This window comes from Anarrhichthys ocellatus, unplaced genomic scaffold (assembly GCF_004355925.1).
Source record: "Anarrhichthys ocellatus isolate YVR2014 unplaced genomic scaffold, GSC_Weel_1.0 scaffold56, whole genome shotgun sequence".
Taxonomy (NCBI): Eukaryota; Metazoa; Chordata; class Actinopteri; order Perciformes; family Anarhichadidae; genus Anarrhichthys; species Anarrhichthys ocellatus.
The window spans coordinates 1,441,974-1,460,066 of record NW_022280086.1 but is presented as its reverse complement, the minus strand read 5'-3'; the positions used below and the strand labels follow the sequence as shown (position 1 = coordinate 1,460,066).

General features: G+C 41.9%; 1 protein-coding gene across 3 annotated transcripts in view; it reads left to right on the top strand.

Moving 5' to 3' along the window:
• pdxdc1 (pyridoxal-dependent decarboxylase domain containing 1) overlaps positions 1–18,079 on the top strand; it is a 21,710-nt gene extending 3,631 nt beyond the window's left edge. Inside the window, exons 3-17 of one of the 3 annotated variants that reach the window (XM_031871174.1) lie at positions 1,103–1,171; positions 2,000–2,083; positions 2,463–2,612; positions 2,923–3,112; positions 3,495–3,563; positions 3,655–3,733; positions 3,857–3,941; positions 4,370–4,418; positions 5,049–5,150; positions 6,498–6,623; positions 6,854–6,904; positions 12,773–12,833; positions 13,602–13,672; positions 16,833–16,938; positions 17,058–18,079. In XM_031871174.1, coding sequence (XP_031727034.1) covers positions 1,103–1,171; positions 2,000–2,083; positions 2,463–2,612; positions 2,923–3,112; positions 3,495–3,563; positions 3,655–3,733; positions 3,857–3,941; positions 4,370–4,418; positions 5,049–5,150; positions 6,498–6,623; positions 6,854–6,904; positions 12,773–12,833; positions 13,602–13,672; positions 16,833–16,938; positions 17,058–17,236 — 1,471 coding nt within the window. In that variant the 3' untranslated portion in view covers positions 17,237–18,079. Of the gene's footprint in view, positions 1–1,102; positions 1,172–1,999; positions 2,084–2,462; positions 2,613–2,922; positions 3,113–3,494; positions 3,564–3,654; positions 3,734–3,856; positions 3,942–4,369; positions 4,419–5,048; positions 5,151–6,497; positions 6,624–6,853; positions 6,905–8,369; positions 9,700–12,772; positions 12,834–13,601; positions 13,673–16,832; positions 16,939–17,057 lie in introns of those variants that run through there. The other 2 variants (XM_031871176.1, XM_031871177.1) reach the window with 2 other exon arrangements.
• The last annotated feature ends 14 nt before the right edge of the window (positions 18,080–18,093 follow it).

Here is an 18,093-nt window from a genome sequence, read left to right as displayed (position 1 = left end):
AAATAAGAAATCAGGAAGGGGGCAAACACTTTTTCACACAACTGTATCTGTATGTTGAACTTCTAACCCAGGGGTCGGCAACCTGCGGCTCTTCAGCTCCTCTGTTGCGGCTCCCTGAGTCTACATCAGGGGTCCCCAACTGACAGACCGGATCCGGACCCAGGACCTAAACCCGATTGATAATTCGGAATTATACATATTATGCACTGAGTTTGTACTTTAACCGGCGCTTCTTATTCAGCCGTTACAGCACTTGTTCGGCGGTGCATGAAACACACCGACCAATGCGTTGTCAATCACATCACGTGATGCAGCTCAGCCAATCAAATATGGGCATTCTGACAAGTTTCCAGACTCTAGTGAGGTTTACACACACCGTGACACACGGGGCTAAGACGAGGAAATAGAAAGAAGAGCAGGAGAATTGCGTTATCTCACATGACGTTCTCCAAAAAGAGAAACGTGTTCAGAGAGAATATAATTTATGAGCAAGAATGAACAGAATCTTATATTTTTATTATTCCCACAGGCAGTTAAATCCTCTACCCCTGTCAAGCGCTTTTCCCTGCGAACGGCTAACCATGATTTTCAGACCCCCGCCCTCGGTAAACTATCAATGGATAAATCCAAAAAAAGAAAAGTCACGGAGGAAAATACAGAGTTTTACTCTGCGTGGACGTCTTCATTTGCTTTCACTGCCAACGATGCTGACTTACCTGTATGCTTCCAGAACAATCACACAGCATTTGCTAAAGTGTCATGCTGGAGATGATTTCTCAACTGCTGCAGCAAACTCTTCATAAGAGTTTGATATTGTTCTAACAGGTAAAATTGCAATAAAATGTCAAGAATTGTCTTTATTCTTGTTCTATATTTTCATAAATACAACAAACTATAGTTTTTGTACATATAATATGACCATATATAAAACTTTATAAGTTGTGATATCAAATAGCTTTTGCGGCTCCAGACGAATTTTATTTGGTGGAAAATAGGGCAAAATGGCTCTTTGGATATAAAAGGTTGCCGACCCCTGTTCTAACCAATGAGCACAGAAAGCAACATCATCCATTACAGTCTGTGTTGTTGTGCATCTGTTTAGAGAGCCAGAGACGGGACCAGAGAAGTGGCGCTTCAGCAGAAGCAGCATCCCTGGACCCCTGCAGGGAGAGTAAGAGACACACACACACACACACACACACATTATCCCTTTCTGGTTATGCAGGTCTTTAAGTCTCCTTTGAATATTCTTGTGTTGGAAAAAAGGATTTGAGTCTGAGAAGACTAGATGTTTTTTCTATTCTTGGTAAAAGGGCTCTGAACCACGAGTGACATTTTCTCTGAGCTAAGAGAAGAACAAAAAGTCAATGACAGAAATCAGTGGGGACTAACAAAATACAAACAAATCATGAATACGTACACAGATAAGAGGACACTTGTTTGTATATTGCCTCCTGCATGAGGCCCAATGAATCAATAAACAACAGTATCAACTTAAGGTCCTATACGTTTCACATGCTAGCTTTTCCTAAACGTTCAACGGCATATCGTTTTCTTACCACAATTTGACGCAGCAGTGTGTTCTGAGTCACTTCTAGGTCAGTAACCTTCGACACAGCACTCTGTCTCCTGCTCATTATTTAGAGGATGCTTCACAGTCAGTCAGAGCAGACTCTTCTGAAAACACGTCTATGAAATATTTGTCGCAATTTCTGCTGTATTAGGCTTCTGTTTTCCTTGAGACATGTTTTGGGGCAGTTACTATTGGAGTCAATGGAGAACTGGATGGCTCTCGGTCAGTTTGGAGCTCGTTGAGCAATATGTATAAGTCTGTTTATTGGATAGATGTATTTAGTGATGGAGGAGGAGTTGTCAGTGTGTTGACGATGATATTTGATACCAAGTGTGGAAATTGTGTGCGTGGGAAGAGTTTAAAGTTATTTTGAGAAGAGTTGAAGAGCTGATGCTCATCACTTGTTCCTTTGCGTCTCCTGTGCAGCGGTCAGGATGTTGCCACTATACTGCACCTGGTTCACAACCTCATTCATGATGAGGAAGAGGAGGAGGACATGCCCAGTCAACAGTAAGTAGAACTCATCAGTGAGCAACAATACATGAGGATAGTCTGTCAGCGTTTTGTACCTCAACTGTTCCAAATGAACCATGTAGTGTCATGTTGAATCCAAATCCATACCCTAATATGTAGCTATGAGTAAGATGATCTTAGTCCTTTTAAGGTGTCATGAATCTTGTCAGGCGTCTAGTTCCTCATCATAAAATCAGTACATGCATGGCTCAAGCTGATATGAACCAAGGCCAGACTGGCCTGATCGGTAGAAGGAAGAAGAACTGTTACAACTACAGCTAATGTAGTTTTTCTTGAATCAGAGAACAGTTACTCCTCCATGGAAATAATGGAATGGAGGAATACGGTGTGTGATGAAGCTGCTCTTTGTCTCCAGTAGGATGCAGCATGTGGGTGAACAGGGTCACATGGCCCTGCTGGGTCACAGCCTGGCCGCCTACATCTCCGTGTTGGACAGAGAGCGACTGAGGAAGCTGACCACTCGGATCCTGTCTGACACCACATTGTGGCTCTGCAGACTGTTCAGGTAGACCTGTGGCTACAAGCCCAGTACAGCTTAGGATCTAAACTGATCACTCATACTTTGCTTGTGTTCATCATCACACAGTAAGCACCAGCAGGTGAAAGGTTCTCCACGGTCTGTTGGCCTATGTAATACATCTAGGTCTCATTCACAGCATTGTTATTATTAGATAGTAGAAAAGTAATCAGTAATACACAATGCTAAATCTCAGATTCTGTAGTTGTACCAGTTGTTGTCTTTGGCACTGTATTACAACTCAACATATTGGTGGAGCTTTCTGCTCTCAGTACTCTCCATTCTCACTGTCCCTCAGGTATGAGAACGGTTCAGCCTACTTCCATGAGGATGACCGGGACGGCCTAGTCAAAGTGTGCCGGCTGGTCATTAACGCCCGTTATGAGGAATATGCCTCTGAGGGCTATTCAGTCCTCTGCTCCAGACAGCCCGTCATCTACCAGAGCGCCTCCGGCAGGTCTGGACTGGGGCAGCATCTGTGCAGCCAGGTAGGAGGGGCGGAACACAAACTCTCGCATGATGACGGTTAAAGACCCTGTGTGTTCCTATGCTACCACTGGGATTTTAGAAATATTGGAATTGTACACTTGAAGGGGCTTTAAAAAGAAAAGATTCCACACGGGCTCCTTATTTACCTGCAGACGGTCTCTGTTGAATGTCAACAAAGTAAGGTATTTAACAAATATCCTTTTAGCAGCACAACTAGTATTGTTGAGACATTTGCACACTAAATCTATGACTGTAATAGTTTCAAAGTGTCTGCTTTCAGTATTCAGTATTATATAGTCATGCAGATTACACTGTATTTTATCCAGCTGCATACACAATAGAACATGAGCGTTATTTTAATGCTAGTCTCTGTGTCATCAGCTCGGCCTGCCTCTCTCTAGTCTGTGTACAGTCCCATGCAACACCATCTTTGGATCCCAGCACCAAATGGTAAAAGAATCCAAATGAAAATCACTTTGAAAACAAACTTTCAGATAGTTGAAGATAATTAGTTTTGACTCGTATCCTGTTTGTCTGTCAGGATGTTGCCCTGTTGGACAAACTAATCAAGGAGGACATAGAAACCGGAAAGCTTCCGTTGCTGTTGATCGCCAACGCAGGTGATGGATAATCACAGTTCAGACACTTTATGTTTCACTCTGTACACAGGTGGTACTGAATATATTCATTGAGAGGCAAATTACTTGCTTATGAGACTTTCTTACTGCTGATTTTTTTCCCAGGTACCCCTGGGGCAGGACATACAGACAAGTTGGCTCGTCTGAAGGACCTGTGTGATCAGTACAACATGTGGCTCCATGTGGAGGGGTGGGTCAATTCTTTAACTCTCTGCACTATATGGTTGTGATTTATGCACCTTATTTTTAACATGAACTCACAGAAATACTCAGTGTGCTGATCGTACATTGACGATTGAGGGCATGCACACCTCTGTTCTCCATCTGCCTGCTCACCAGAACTTTGCTATGTGCTCTATAAGAGTAGTTAACGTTGTGGATATGACTTGGATTATGATATTAAAGATAAGATGATTATGTTAAATGGAACGTGATGCTGTGGTTTTCACTGTGGTTTCGCTCAAACACACAGACTTTAAAAGGGAGCTGTTGTGTGAAATATATTTGTATATATGTCGTAGTATATGTTGTGGCGTACACAAGTCTACTGTCAGAAAACCTGTGGAAATCACTGCTGTAACGTTCACTTCTAACATGCTGTTGTGTTTTCTTCTTCAGGGTCAACCTGGCAACCCTGGCACTGGGTCAGGTCACCTCTGCTATCATGGTAAGCTAATGGTAAAATGACAGACGTGTTCAATGTACAGTACGTCCTGTTCTTCACCATGCTCATTGATTAAAGGACAGGTTCACATTTGAATACGTCTATCTTAAAATGCTAATGACATGCTCTATGTCCATTGAAAGGATGAATGGTCCTAATTGTTGATCCACAGACACAAACCAAGACTGTGGGCTTTGTCCTCCATTACTCACATTGGAATCACATTAGGAAGCCAATATGGATAGGTGGAAGAGGGACCAAAACCTCTATTTACATACGCATGTGAATATTGTTTTAAGAGAAACCTGAAAAAATGTGAACATTTCCATCAAGTGTTAAGATGCTAAATTAATTTCAAAACCCAGCGCTGTGTCAGCTTATGACAGAACAAAAACTCATCACTTTTACAGATTAATGAAGCCAGCAATGTGACAAATAGCACATCTGAAAGGAGGTAAAAGCACATGTGCACAGTGTAAAAAACCTGAAACCGAGAGATGGCAGTGTTGAAGAGTGTCCACTCTGAGCTACTAATTTTGACTGTAGGAGCCAGACACTCAGGAAAAGCCATCTTATATTTGACTTTCTCTTGTGACGTGTGTTTATCAGTGAACGTTGTTCTTTTTCCTCCAGGCAGCCAGCAGGAGTGACAGTATGACACTGACACCAGGTCAGTGGTTGGGACTCCCTGCTGTTACTGCTGTCACCCTCTACAGACATGAAGACCCTGCACTGGTAGGCTCATCTCATTTCATACAAATTGATTCAACACAGTGATACGTGTTGTTGGAGGTTTGTGGAAGTTTTTGGTCGTCCAAAACTATTTTCCACTTACAGTCCAACTTTAACTTGAAGTACCCAAGTTAAGATTTGTTCTAAAGGTTTCATTAGTTGTATTGCGATTAGCTCTCAATGACACTGTCTTTGTCTTTCTCTAAAATAGTGCCGTGCCTGTTTGGGGTGTGGGCCGATTGCTTGGCCCCCAGAAGCGTGCTTGCAGCGTTATTGAGAACCGTTCATCGGTCACAAGGCTATTAAATGAAGGCTGAGACACGGTCTCTGACCCCATAGGAGCTATGGGCTTTGACACATGCACAGTGTAACTGGGGCTGTGATGTTGGAGTGTTTCAGGAGACGACGCTAGGAATTAAGGGATGAGGTGCCAAGTTGCTCTTTGGGTGTGCTCGGCCTGATGGAACGTTTTGGGCAAGGAGTGCCTACGAGGATTGAAATGGAGTTTTGTTGCATACTAACATTTCATTTATGTTTCTGACAAGCCAGTGCTCTCCCTCTAAGTCTACTAACGACTTCCTCATATCTTTTTTTGTTCCGACCCAAGGCCAACTGCAAAAGCCTCAGTGAAACGAATCAATTATCCTCATGTTCTATGATTGTGCACCAGCTATTGAGCCTTTGGCAAAGTGGGTGGAGGTTCACTAACTCCAGTCAACAAACAGAAAGGCGTGCTGGAACCCAAATGTTCTGATTTATGGGCGAGTTTGCGCCGGCCAGTGATGGTCACTAACTTTGTCATTTTACAGCTAAACAGTAACTAAAATATGTTTCTGAAATCATGTAAAGCCAGAATAGGCAATACATTGGCAGAATCTTGATGTTTGATCAGCGCTGCCTAACTTCACAGTTTGATCTAAGTTTCGTGAGCCTGGTGCGTTGTGATGGACGGACCTCATTTGCATGAGGTTGAGTTGATTTATACAAATTCAGATACGGCGAATAGTCAGTCAACTCGCCAAGCTGTATCCATCATGCAATGCGTGCCCGGATCAAGGATCTGTCAACTTCACATATGTCAACAGATCCAGTGCTGACCTTTAGTCAGCAGAGCCCTGAAGCCCCGCCCCCACTGCTACACAGAGCGCTGTCTGTTGTTTATTAAGAGTTTATTCATATTGAACATGTCACCTGTCCAAATTGCACCAACCGTAACACTTTTGTAACACGGTTGTCGAGATATGCGAAGGACACACACACACACGCGCACACACGCACACGCACACACACACACATATTCCTTGCTTCATAGTTGGATGACTCACTGCTCCTCTATCTTTTGTGTCTCAGTCTCTGGCAGCAGGTTTGACCTCCAGCCAGCCCGTGGCCAAGCTGCGAGCGCTGCCTCTGTGGCTCTCGCTGCAGTACCTCGGTCACAGTGGAATCGTCCAGAAGATCAGACATGCTACCGCTCTGGTGAGCATCTCTCCCACTTAACCAAAAACTGACTTTTTTACATTTCAATATGTAAATGTGTTTCCCAACAAACCTTTTTTTTTTTTTTTTTTTAAATGTTTAACCAATTTAAATGTTGGTATAAATGAAATGTGGCACACAGGTGTCATATTATGAAGTTGAGCAATAAAATCCTATTCTTTTCTTTGGTGGAAAGTCAGTCGTTTCACCTTTATCTCTCTCCCCTCCAGAGCCAGCAACTCCTGCAGAAACTAAAAGCTCTGGCCTCCATCAAAACATCGGTATGTGTTCTTTCTATGGACCATGAATAATAGCAGAATGTTTACCACAGTAAAAGGTGAACAGAGTTTTTGTGAGAACCTGCACAAACCAAGTCAGCGATACCCCACTGTGAGGGAAGTGATAACAGTATGTGCAGTTACTGTTTGTAACTCACCAAAAAATATCCACAAAGGGATATTTCTGTGTTCACCTTAGACTTTGCATTATGCCTCAGTAAAAATAGAGCCCCATTGTGTATGTGATGGAGCTGCAGTCACCTATCGCAGCACTGACCTCTACATGCTGCTCTGCCTGGTTTTGATTACTGCTACATACCTGGGATTTGAAAAAGGCCAGTGTTCAGGAAACAGGACGTTTTAGGTATGATGATCAAAGTATAGAATATATTTTTACATGACAGCCATCATAAAAAAGATTCTCAGATTTGTGCTGATATCCGACTTTGGCTTCACATTTGGTACAATAGGCCTTATCTCTAAATCGGGAGAAGAGCGAGTTTGTTCCTGTCCATTTTACTGCCAATTCCACATCACCTTATATTATCTTGAGTAGCTAAATCACAACTTATGCATTTGTTACTGAAAATGTATACACATGTTAAATAGTTTATATACATAAGACCAAATAAAAACATTTAGCCCTACCTTTTCAGCCCCACCACACCACCATTTGTCTCTGTGTAGACCTAAAAACATTAATTGGAGAGCATAATATTATATTTACTCCCACTAAATGCTAGAGGACCTGATTAGATTTTGGCACAACTTATGATCTGATCTTATATTATCATCACCCACATGAAATTCAAACACATATATTGACATAGAAATGTTGGTTAATTAATAATCTTATTTGCATGATGGACAGCTGAGGTACATTGTTTCTGTTTGATACAAGGGTCGACGCCTCTCCATGTATTCATAAATAACATGTATGACATGAAAAAATGACCTCCAGCTGTTCCATGTGTGTTGATAGGATGTGCTTCAGACAGAGATCTCTCTCATCGAGGCTTTGACTATGGTAAAACCAGAGTTGTTTTTGACACTAAAACACTCTCAGGGGTACAGACTTTGCTTCAAAGATTGTTCGCTGGGATACACTAAAGGCACATACTGCAGCCATACAGTCACTGAGATGTGATGTGAATACTCCCCAGCTGGGATGAGTAGCGTTGTACATTAACACAACTGTAATACATATGCAGTGAACAATCAGAGTGTTGGGGATCAGGATCATTACACTGTGGTACTCAAACTCACAGGTGCTCGTTAAAAGAAGGATGGAATTCAGTTTGGTCATGGTCAGCAGCATTCACTGTGAAGATGCTCCAGTTTGAGTTTAAAGTACCACTGTGTGAGTAAGATGTGACTGTGTATGAGCACAGGTCCATATGTGAATCTATTGCTGTATGTGTGTGTGTATAACTGTAGTTATAGTCAGTGTGGGTTGCCTTGATTCCAGGGTGTGGTGTCACCGATCATCTCCGGGGCTTCACTCCGGGACGTTCTGGGCTCTCTCATGCTCTCTATTGTAGGTGGGACCAAGCCTCTGCCTGTCTCCCCTACTCCCCCTTCCCCTTTGTCCTCCCTTCTCGTCCTCTTCTTTCTTCCTGTCACTCCTGACCATTTTCCTTCACTCACATCAGCTCAGCGGTATTTGGGTCTCCATTGGCTGATGGACTGTTCACTTCTTCCTAATTGTTTAGGATGTGGACCACTCAAGCATGTTCTTTGAGGTACTTCAGGGAATGCCTCTCCCCAGTCATTATGTTTTGTTGCCTTTGGAAGAAATACAAGGGTCATAAATAATTAATAATGGGTCATGTGCTGTTGCATTTCATTACTTCCTTTTGTTTAAAATCCAAATACCTCTTGGTGATGCCCCCTGTTAAAATGCTTTCCACAGCAGCAGAGTGGAAGGTTTTTAGGACTCCCAAATGCCCTGAACACAGCTGACATTAACATGTATCTTAGAGTATGTTACTGGAGCTGGTGACCACTTGTGATCAGATCTCACTTCCCAGCTCTGTATTCAAACAAACATTTACATCATTTCCGCTTGCAAAGACTAAATACATTGTTGTTTAGCCTGCTGGGTTAAACGAGCTAACCAGCGTGAGGCAACAATGCACTTTGCATGTGATACGCCAGTAAAGCCGAAGAAGATGAAGAAGAAATGCACTTCCTGTGCCAAGTCTGCCGAGAAAGATAAAGAAGAAATCAAGACAATACACACCTGGTCCATTGCTTGGCTGTTGAGTAGGCGGTCTTTACCAGGACACATTCACTTACAGTGCTAAAAAAAAATGTGGCGACCTCGGAATGTGGTCTGAGTGATTGGATCTCAATGTGTCCTCACATGCGTCTTTGGTGCATTCACACCTGTACTTTAAGCTGTCACCTGAGACGCATGTTATTGCCAGGTATGAACAGGGTCGGACAGACTTTGATTTTCTTAAGCTAATATGTGAACATGTCAGATTATGTGTGAGGGGGACTCCCAGGTACCTTAAGGTGCTCGCCCTTGTGTCCTAGGGTGTTGGGGTGTGGAGCTCTTCTGCTGCTTTCTCCTAAAAGCCACAACTAGTTCCTTGGTTTTGCTGACGTTCAGTAGGTGGTTGTTGGCCTGGCACCATAGTGTTAGCTACTTCTTCCAGGTAGGCCTTATTGTTGTTGTGGACACGACTGTGTCATCAGCATACATGATGATGAAGTTGGAGCTGTTTCTGACCACATGCGTGTAACTTGAGTACAGCAGGGAGCTGAGTACACAACCTTGGGGGACACCAATGTTGAAGATGATGGCTTCGAAGTGCGACTCACCACCTAAGTTCTGGCAGTCAGAAATTTCAGGATCCAAGCACAGGGGGAGGTGTTGGGTCCCAGGTCCATCAGCTTAGTTTACAAAACGGTCCACAAATCCGAAAAGAACATTTCAGGGTTTTATACTATTTCATTGAACCCTAGCTGGCTCTGCTCTTCTGAATCACAGCGCCTATCTCCGAGTTGTTATTAGTTAATGATTCAAATATATCTGTTGTGCTCATTGACATCTGTACACCTGGTTAGAAAGGATGGAGATGACATCAGTGCAGCTGTATAGGTTGTTATAAATCAAGTCCTCTTACACAAATAACAACTCTTAAATCTGAATATTTATACTATCCTTTTGAAAAAGAAAGTTGCTTGCTCTAACACTCAAAACAAGAGTGATCCTGAAATATTTCAAGATGAAATATTAACAGTAATGACACTCAATTAGAGTTATGTGGACAAAAGATCTTCTTGCGGATTCATTAGAAGACAGAAGTTGTGTTGTCTTCCTAAAACAAGCTGGGGGCGGTAACGTCTGTCGGTCCTTACTGACAGATGTCGGTCAGGCCACCAGTTTTGGCCAGATAGAATTATCTCAGCAACCACTGGATGGATTGCAAAGAAACTTTGTACATGCATGTATGTTCCCAACAGGATAAATTGTAATAATGTTTGTCATTCACTGACTTTTCATCTAGCGCCATTATCAGGTCAAAATGTAACTCTGTCCAATACTTTTGGTTTATTACCAAATGTGCACATGAGCACACTTAACAAGATTGTGAACATGGTCAGCATACCTGCTAAATATCAGCATGTTAACATTGTCATTGTGAGCATGTTAGCATGCAGATGTTACCATGTTAGCAGGCCTGCTAGCGTGGTTACAGATTCTTAGTCTTGTTAAAATGTTTTATGTAGTTAGTGTTCCGATACATTCACTGACCATTGAGTCTAAACACATTTTCACTGCTTGTCCTTGACACGGTGGCAGCAGGTGAAGCATAGCTGTCTAAATTTCTTCTTCTTTAGCCATGTTCTTCATCTCATGCCTGTTGGGATATACTGTACAGTCCCTTCAGCATGTTCTAGGTCTTCCCCGGGTCTCTGCCCACACCACAAGGAGGTGTCTTGAAGGTAACTTCATCAGATGCCCCAACTACCTCAACTGGCTCTTTTCCGCATGAAGGAGCAATGCTGCTAATCAATGCTGACTCCTGACATGTTTAAGTCCAAAGCAACCTATACTGGCTGTCAGCTGACTTCAAGTAATGTGAAATGCAGCTATAATGAGCTCATTCTCTGTGGGCTGTGTTTTGTTTGTACAGCTAATCTTTAGCAGTGAATGTTGTAGTAGACCAGGCCCATGGAATCCATGGCAATCCTCTTGATACTAGTTTGAAGAAACAACTATTTAATGATCACCGGTATCTGGTCTAAGACTAACCTTAATTGTGTTGGAATGGTTGTGATTCTGGTGTGGTTAAAAAGAGGAACTTCACTTTTTATCATAGTTATGATGTCATAGCAATTGTGTTAACCATGAGCTCTACCTTTCTTCTGTTTGAGCAACACAGTCATAGTGTTTGCACAAGTCATAGCACAAGTAGAGGCATCCCATCTGGTGATCTGTTTGCTCTTTTCTTGCTTAACAGTTCTTTGTCTGAGCTGATGTCTCTTCTTCCTGCTTGGTTGAAAACATCTTACCGCTTGTATGTATGGGCTGCTGTGTACTTCAATCAGTTTTAGCTGTGCCCGTTGCTCCGACACAACTCCTGTAATGCTGGTTTTCTCCTGTGGTTTTATACTTTTGATTCCAGTTCTAATTTAATTTGACCCCTCTTCACCCCTCTGGTTTGTGGGTCGCCCACTGAAAGGAGGAAACCCTGGAGCTGGTGCATGTACATCAGCCCACCAACAGTTTCTCTGATAGATGAATTAAAACCCTCAGTATGATTCAAATGAACTAGGTCACAATGTGTCCGCTGTCCACATCCAAAGGCAAAAGTGTTACAACCTCTTCTGAGTGGCCACACTTGAAGAATACATCCTAGAGAAGGGCAAGCTGGTATAAACAGCACACATTTCCAGACAGTGTCTTCTTGAAGGCATTCAAGGAATGTAGACCTTCACACAAAAGGTGACAGTAGTAGTTGTGGTAGTGTGAAGAATGAAAAAGAGAGCAGTTCAAATTCTACCTACTTTTACAACTCCACACACCTGGCCAACCGATGCCTGGGTGGGATTCAGACGGCAACAAGCGCTGGGCCTGAAGCATGTTGAAGCCTTGAAACCTGTCCTGGGTGCAGAGCCATTTCCCTATTTATGGATCGAACATACTACAGTCATTTTTCTGGTTTTCTAACTTGACAACACCCCATATGCTCGTGGATTATTCATGACCCTCGCATCCACACCCGAGACACACTAGCCTTCATCTCAGCCCCACCCAGGCATGATGCTTTTCTTAACTTTTCACCTGAATGTCATCAACAATGGGCTTCACTGTGGTTTGTTTCCTGTCTTAGTGGTTCAGAAATGCACCACATGCAACTTCACTGACATTATTTGTTTGCAGAATTGTATTCTGGTTAAATGGCATAGCATAGCACAATTTGACCCAAAAAAACAAAGTAATGCTTAACAGGTGACACCAACTCTGGGTGACACAGTCAGAAACACAGACATGTCCAGGTGCTGCCTGCATCAGTGCCCTGGGTGCATGGTTCATAGACTTTCTTTTGAAAGAGTTTACAGTAATAATGGAGTAGTTGGGTATTAGCTGCTCCATAGCACTGAGAGGCAAGGACTCGATCACTTCCATAATGACCAGTTTGACAAATCAAACAACAAATATGTGTCGTACAGTTACAATCACCACTGACATTACATGTAGTAGCTTCAGTAGGCATGGACACAAAGCAAATTCAACATTGCACCCTTTCAACTGATGGTAATAGTTGTGCATGTCATTGAGCAGATCACTGGTTAAGTATGAGGATAACGATCCCTGAGCATCAAATGTTCACCTTGTCTTTGTTTGTCCAACAGGTGGAGGATGAACTCAGCTCTCCTGTGGTGCTTTTCAGGTTTCCCCAGGAAATGAGTTCTGGTAAGGTTCACACTCCCTGGACCCAAAATAATGAGCCAATGTTCATGAAGACTGTTTGTTTGTCAATCACAAACAAACCGGACATCGATGCTGACCTTATTTATTGTCATGTTAGCTGTTAAAACCTAAAGTAATAAGATATTATTAGCTCAAAGGTCCATTTACTAGTTTTCAATCGGGTCTCAAGGTCATCATTAGCTTTGTTGTCATCACATGACCTAAATATGGAACATCAGTCATATGATTCTGGTGGTCCTGTCTGTCCCGATCTTCAGCCATAACATGTTGCATATTGTGTAGGCTTCTTGACTTCTTGACTTCTTTGTCAACACTACAAATATTGACTCTTTGCATAAACTTAATGTAATTGTCAATAAAAGCCTTTGACACTTATGAAATGCTTGTAATTATACTTCAGTGTAACATCGGACAAAAATATCTAAAAACACTGAAGCAGCAAACTTTGTGAAAACCAATACTTGTGTCATTCTCAACTTTTGGCCACGGGTGTAGTCTTCAGCTTAGAAGACCACAAGACGCTTGAAAGCTCAGTTGAAGCTCAGTCAAGCTAAGTTGACCTTTTGAGCCTTTTCATTTTGTTACACATACTATTCCCAAATGCTCAAAAATGTACTTGAATGCCCAAAGATAAGAACGAAATTTAGAGGTTATTGAGATATCGGGATAATAATGTCACTATAAACTAAATAATCATAGTACATTGTCGTATTCTTACTTTAGTCGCCATTTCCCTTTTTGTGTTCATAGCATCCAGTGGGGGCTCAGGGGAAGGTTACTGTGCTGGGGAGAAAGAGGTGCTTGATGCCTTCAACAGATGGGTGAGTAAACATGTACTGTAACTTGTGCCTATGCTAGTTAAAGCTGCAATAATTCACATTTTCATATAAATGACGGGACTAGGGATAGGTATTGTTAGGATTTTATCGATAATAGTGCTCCACGATTCAGCTTATTGGTTCGGTTCCTTATCGATACTCTTATCAGTTCTTTTTGATGATATTGTGAGAAAAAAAGACAATTAATTAAGAAAAGAATCCACATTGCTTTATTATTCTTGTATTTAAACAAATAGTCTTTCTTTAGCAGCAATACAAGAAGTTCCAAAATCATTAAAATACATTTGCAGATAAACAATTAGTAATTATCTTTCATTTATTAGCCTGTTCTTACTACTCTGTATGGCATCACTGACGTTACCTACAGTGGACGAGGATGGACGGCTGCTCCACAATCGGTAGAAAACTGAGCATTTCTGCAGATTTATGTTCTGCTTGTAAGCCAAATGTTGTAATATATTACTGTTATTACCTCCCTTTTTATTGCATTTGTATCAACGAGAGTTCTCAGCATCGACTGGAGTAAAATGTAGCCACACTTTGGATCTTTTTCTTCTCTCTGCCATGATGTGTGTCTCACACTGTACTGAGCCGGAGTCGGTGTGTGTCAGAGTAAAGCACAAAGATACCGAGAGAGGAGGTTTGAGACGAGGGCATCACTGGAACTTCTAAAGTACCGATAGCAGAAGCGTAAACTCTGGACCGCATCAACACTCTGAGTTTTTACTCACTTGGAACCGATTGCTGTCTAGAGCCAAGTTTCAGGGCGTCATCCCTAGACAGGACTATGCCTGAAGGTGCAACCTGTAAGATCTGACCAGAATTTGAGTCAAAACATGAACAAAAATAACTAAAATGTTAAAAATAATGTGAAGAAGTAGCAGTGTTCAAAGTTAGCTTTATTGTCAATTCCACAATATGTACCGAACATACAGAGGAGTTGAAAAAACGTTTCTCTCCAGTCCAACATATCAAGTGAATACAGTGCAAATGGATAAAAAAAACATTTAGACAACATACAGGTGCTGGTCATATAATTAGAATATCATCAAAAAGTTGATTTATTTCACTAATTCCATTCAAAAAGTGAAACTTGTCTATTATATTCATTCATTACACACAGACTGATATATTTCAAATGTTTATTTCTTTTAATTTTGATGATTATAACTGACAACTAAGGAAAATCCCAAATTCAGTATCTCAGAAAATTAGAATATTACTTAAGACCAATACAAAGAAAGGATTTTTAGAAATCTTGGCCAACTGAAAAGTATGAACATGAAAAGTATGAGCATGTACAGCACTCAATACTTAGTTGGGGCTCCTTTTGCCTGAATTACTGCAGCAATGCGGCGTGGCATGGAGTCGATCAGTCTGTGGCGCTGCTCAGGTGTTATGAGAGCCCAGGTTGCTCTGATAGTGGCCTTCAGCTCTTCTGCATTGCTGGGTCTGGCATTTCGCATCATCCTCTTCACAATACCCCATAGATTTTCTATGGGGTTAAGGTCAGGCGAGTTTGCTGGCCAATTAAGAACAGGGATACCATGGTCCTTAAACCAGGTACTGGTTGCTTTGGCACTGTGTGCAGGTGCCAAGTCCTGTTGGAAAATGAAATCTGCATCTCCATAAAGTTGGTCAGCAGCAGGAAGCATGAAGTGCTCTAAAACTTCCTGGTATATGGCTGCGTTGACCTTGGACCTCAGAAAACACAGTGGACCAACACCAGCAGATGACATGGCACCCCAAACCATCACTGACTGTGGAAACTTTACACTGGACCTCAAGCAACGTGGATTGTGTGTCTCTCCTCTCTTCCTCCAGACTCTGGGACCCTGATTTCCAAAGGAAATGCAAAATTTACTTTCATCAGAGAACATAACTTTGGACCACTCAGCAGCAGTCCAGTCCTTTTTGTCTTTAGCCCAGGCGAGACGCTTCTGATGCTGTCTGTTGTTCAAGAGTGGCTTGACACAAGGAATGCGACAGCTGAAACCCATCTCTTGCATACGTCTGTGCGTAGTGGTTCTTGAAGCACTGACTCCAGCTGCAGTCCACTCTTTCTGAATCTCCCCCACATTTTTGAATCGGTTTTGTTTCACAATCCTCTCCAGGGTGCGGTTATCCTTGTTGATTGTACACTTTTTTTCTACCACATCTTTTCCTTCCCTTCACCTCTCTATTAATGTGCTTGGACACAGAGCTCTGTGAACAGCCAGCCTCTTTTGCAATGACCTTTTGTGTCTTGCCCTCCTTGTGCAAGGTGTCAATGGTCGTCTTTTGGACAACTGTCAAGTCAGCAGTCTTCCCCATGATTGTGTAGCCTACAGAACTAGACTGAGAGACCATGTAAAGGCCTTTGCAGGTGTTTAGAGTTAATTAGCTGATTAGAGTGTGGCACCAGGTGTCTTCAATAATGAACCTTTTCACAATATTCTAATTTTCTGAGATACTGAATTTGGGATTTTCCTTAGTTGTCAGTTATAATCATCAAAATTAAAAGAAATAAACATTTGAAATATATCAGTCTGTGTGTAATGAATGAATATAATAGACAAGTTTCACTTTTTGAGTGAAATAAATCAACTTTTTGATGATATTCTAATTATATGACCAGCACCTGTATATATTAAGAAAAAAACTATAATTTCTGTATTTAGCAGTAGTCAGACATAGGGAGTCTTAAAAGAGAGGAGGGAGAGTGTTGACTTTGTGTCAAATAGGTCAATGTTTGTGCTGCAGAGATATCTATTGCTAACCAGCTAGCCCCGGCCCGTCCTGAAACATCTGCAGGCTGAAACATCTGTTGAATCTTTCTTTGTTGCCAGAACAAAAACCAATGCACATAACTCACCAGGTGCTGCGGTGCTTAACTGTATCTTCATGTTGCAGTCAGAAATACCATGCATACTGTACATGAGCCGATACTATTGAGAATATGAACACGAATAAAGCATTGACTTTGAAGCTCACACTGGTCATTACTATGGATTTATGGATCTTAGCCTATGGCCATGGCCGTTTGACATGAATATTTTGTGCTGTAACAAAAGAATAAAAAGTTAGAACTGAACCAATTTAGTTGAGTGTTGTCATCGACCACACAGCTGATGCTTTCATTTTTCTATTGTCCTGGGTGTAGCTGGGTGAACAGCTGCTTCAGCTGGTTCCCAACAGTGGAGTAGATGTGGTGGAGCTTGAGGACGAGGGTACATGTATTCGCTTCAGTCCCCTCCTGACTGCTGCAGGTAACATGAACTCACACACACACACAAGCAAGATTGATATATGTTTTAATAGATGTTAGATACGGTCGGTAACGTTTAATGAAAACATCATCATGACCATGATTTTCTCCCTCCTCCAGTTCTGGGGACCCAGGAGGAGAACATTGAGGACCTGATGGAGAAGCTGTCAGAGCTGGTGCCTGTGATGTGCTCCACAATGTGCCTGAGACAGGACTTCAGAGAGGAAACCCACCGACACTCTCCCTCGCTCACATACATAGAGGAGCTTAGCTGGCCTGGCCTTGGTGCTGTCCGGTAAGAGTGGATCGACATTACCTGTATTCATTTAAAGCAACCTCCAGTAAGTGTATTCAATAATGTTACTAGACTCATGTAAGCACATCGCCTTCACTAAATAAGCTGATCTACTTTAAATGCTACATTCAGAGAATATAGGTATTTATTTTTCAATTAAAAGAGCGTCTTTGACTTCATTGACACCTTATACTTGGTTACATGCTCTTTGATATTTTCAATGCAGCAGCTACAACATGCTGCTTTACAAAGCAATTAGTCACATTGTAACCCCATATACAGTATATGCACTATCAAAATAATGCTTTAAATAGTGCTGTTAATGAGTTTGATGTGTGACTTGTAATCAGGCAGCGCTGCATAAAAAAGTTTTAGTCTGGAATAAATGTGGATGGAATTGTCTGTCAATGCTTTCAAAGTATGGGAAAATCCTTGGTGAATGGCCATTGGCTAAAACAAATCACTCACATTTGTGTTTTAGAGTATACCAAAAAAACCTGAATTTTCCTGCAGGATTTGTTCCTCTGTCATTTCAAAAAGCTGACTGAACAAGATAAACTCCAGTGTGCAAATGTCTGTTAATCATTCACCAATATCTTCCTCATCTTGGGTTTGGTGTGATGCCTCTCTGTGTTTACAGCTTCACTCTCAAGGATTCAAGGATCATTTATTGTCATTATGCCACACAGGGGTGTACAATGAAATTCAGTTGTAGCCCATTTGTAACACAGTGGGAAGATGTGGGATGAAGCATGAACAGTGGGAAGATGTTCAATGGGAAGATGTCGGCCACATATTCCCATTAAATATCAACGTGTGTGTGTGTGTGTGTGTGTGTGTGTGTGTGTGTGTGTGTGTGTG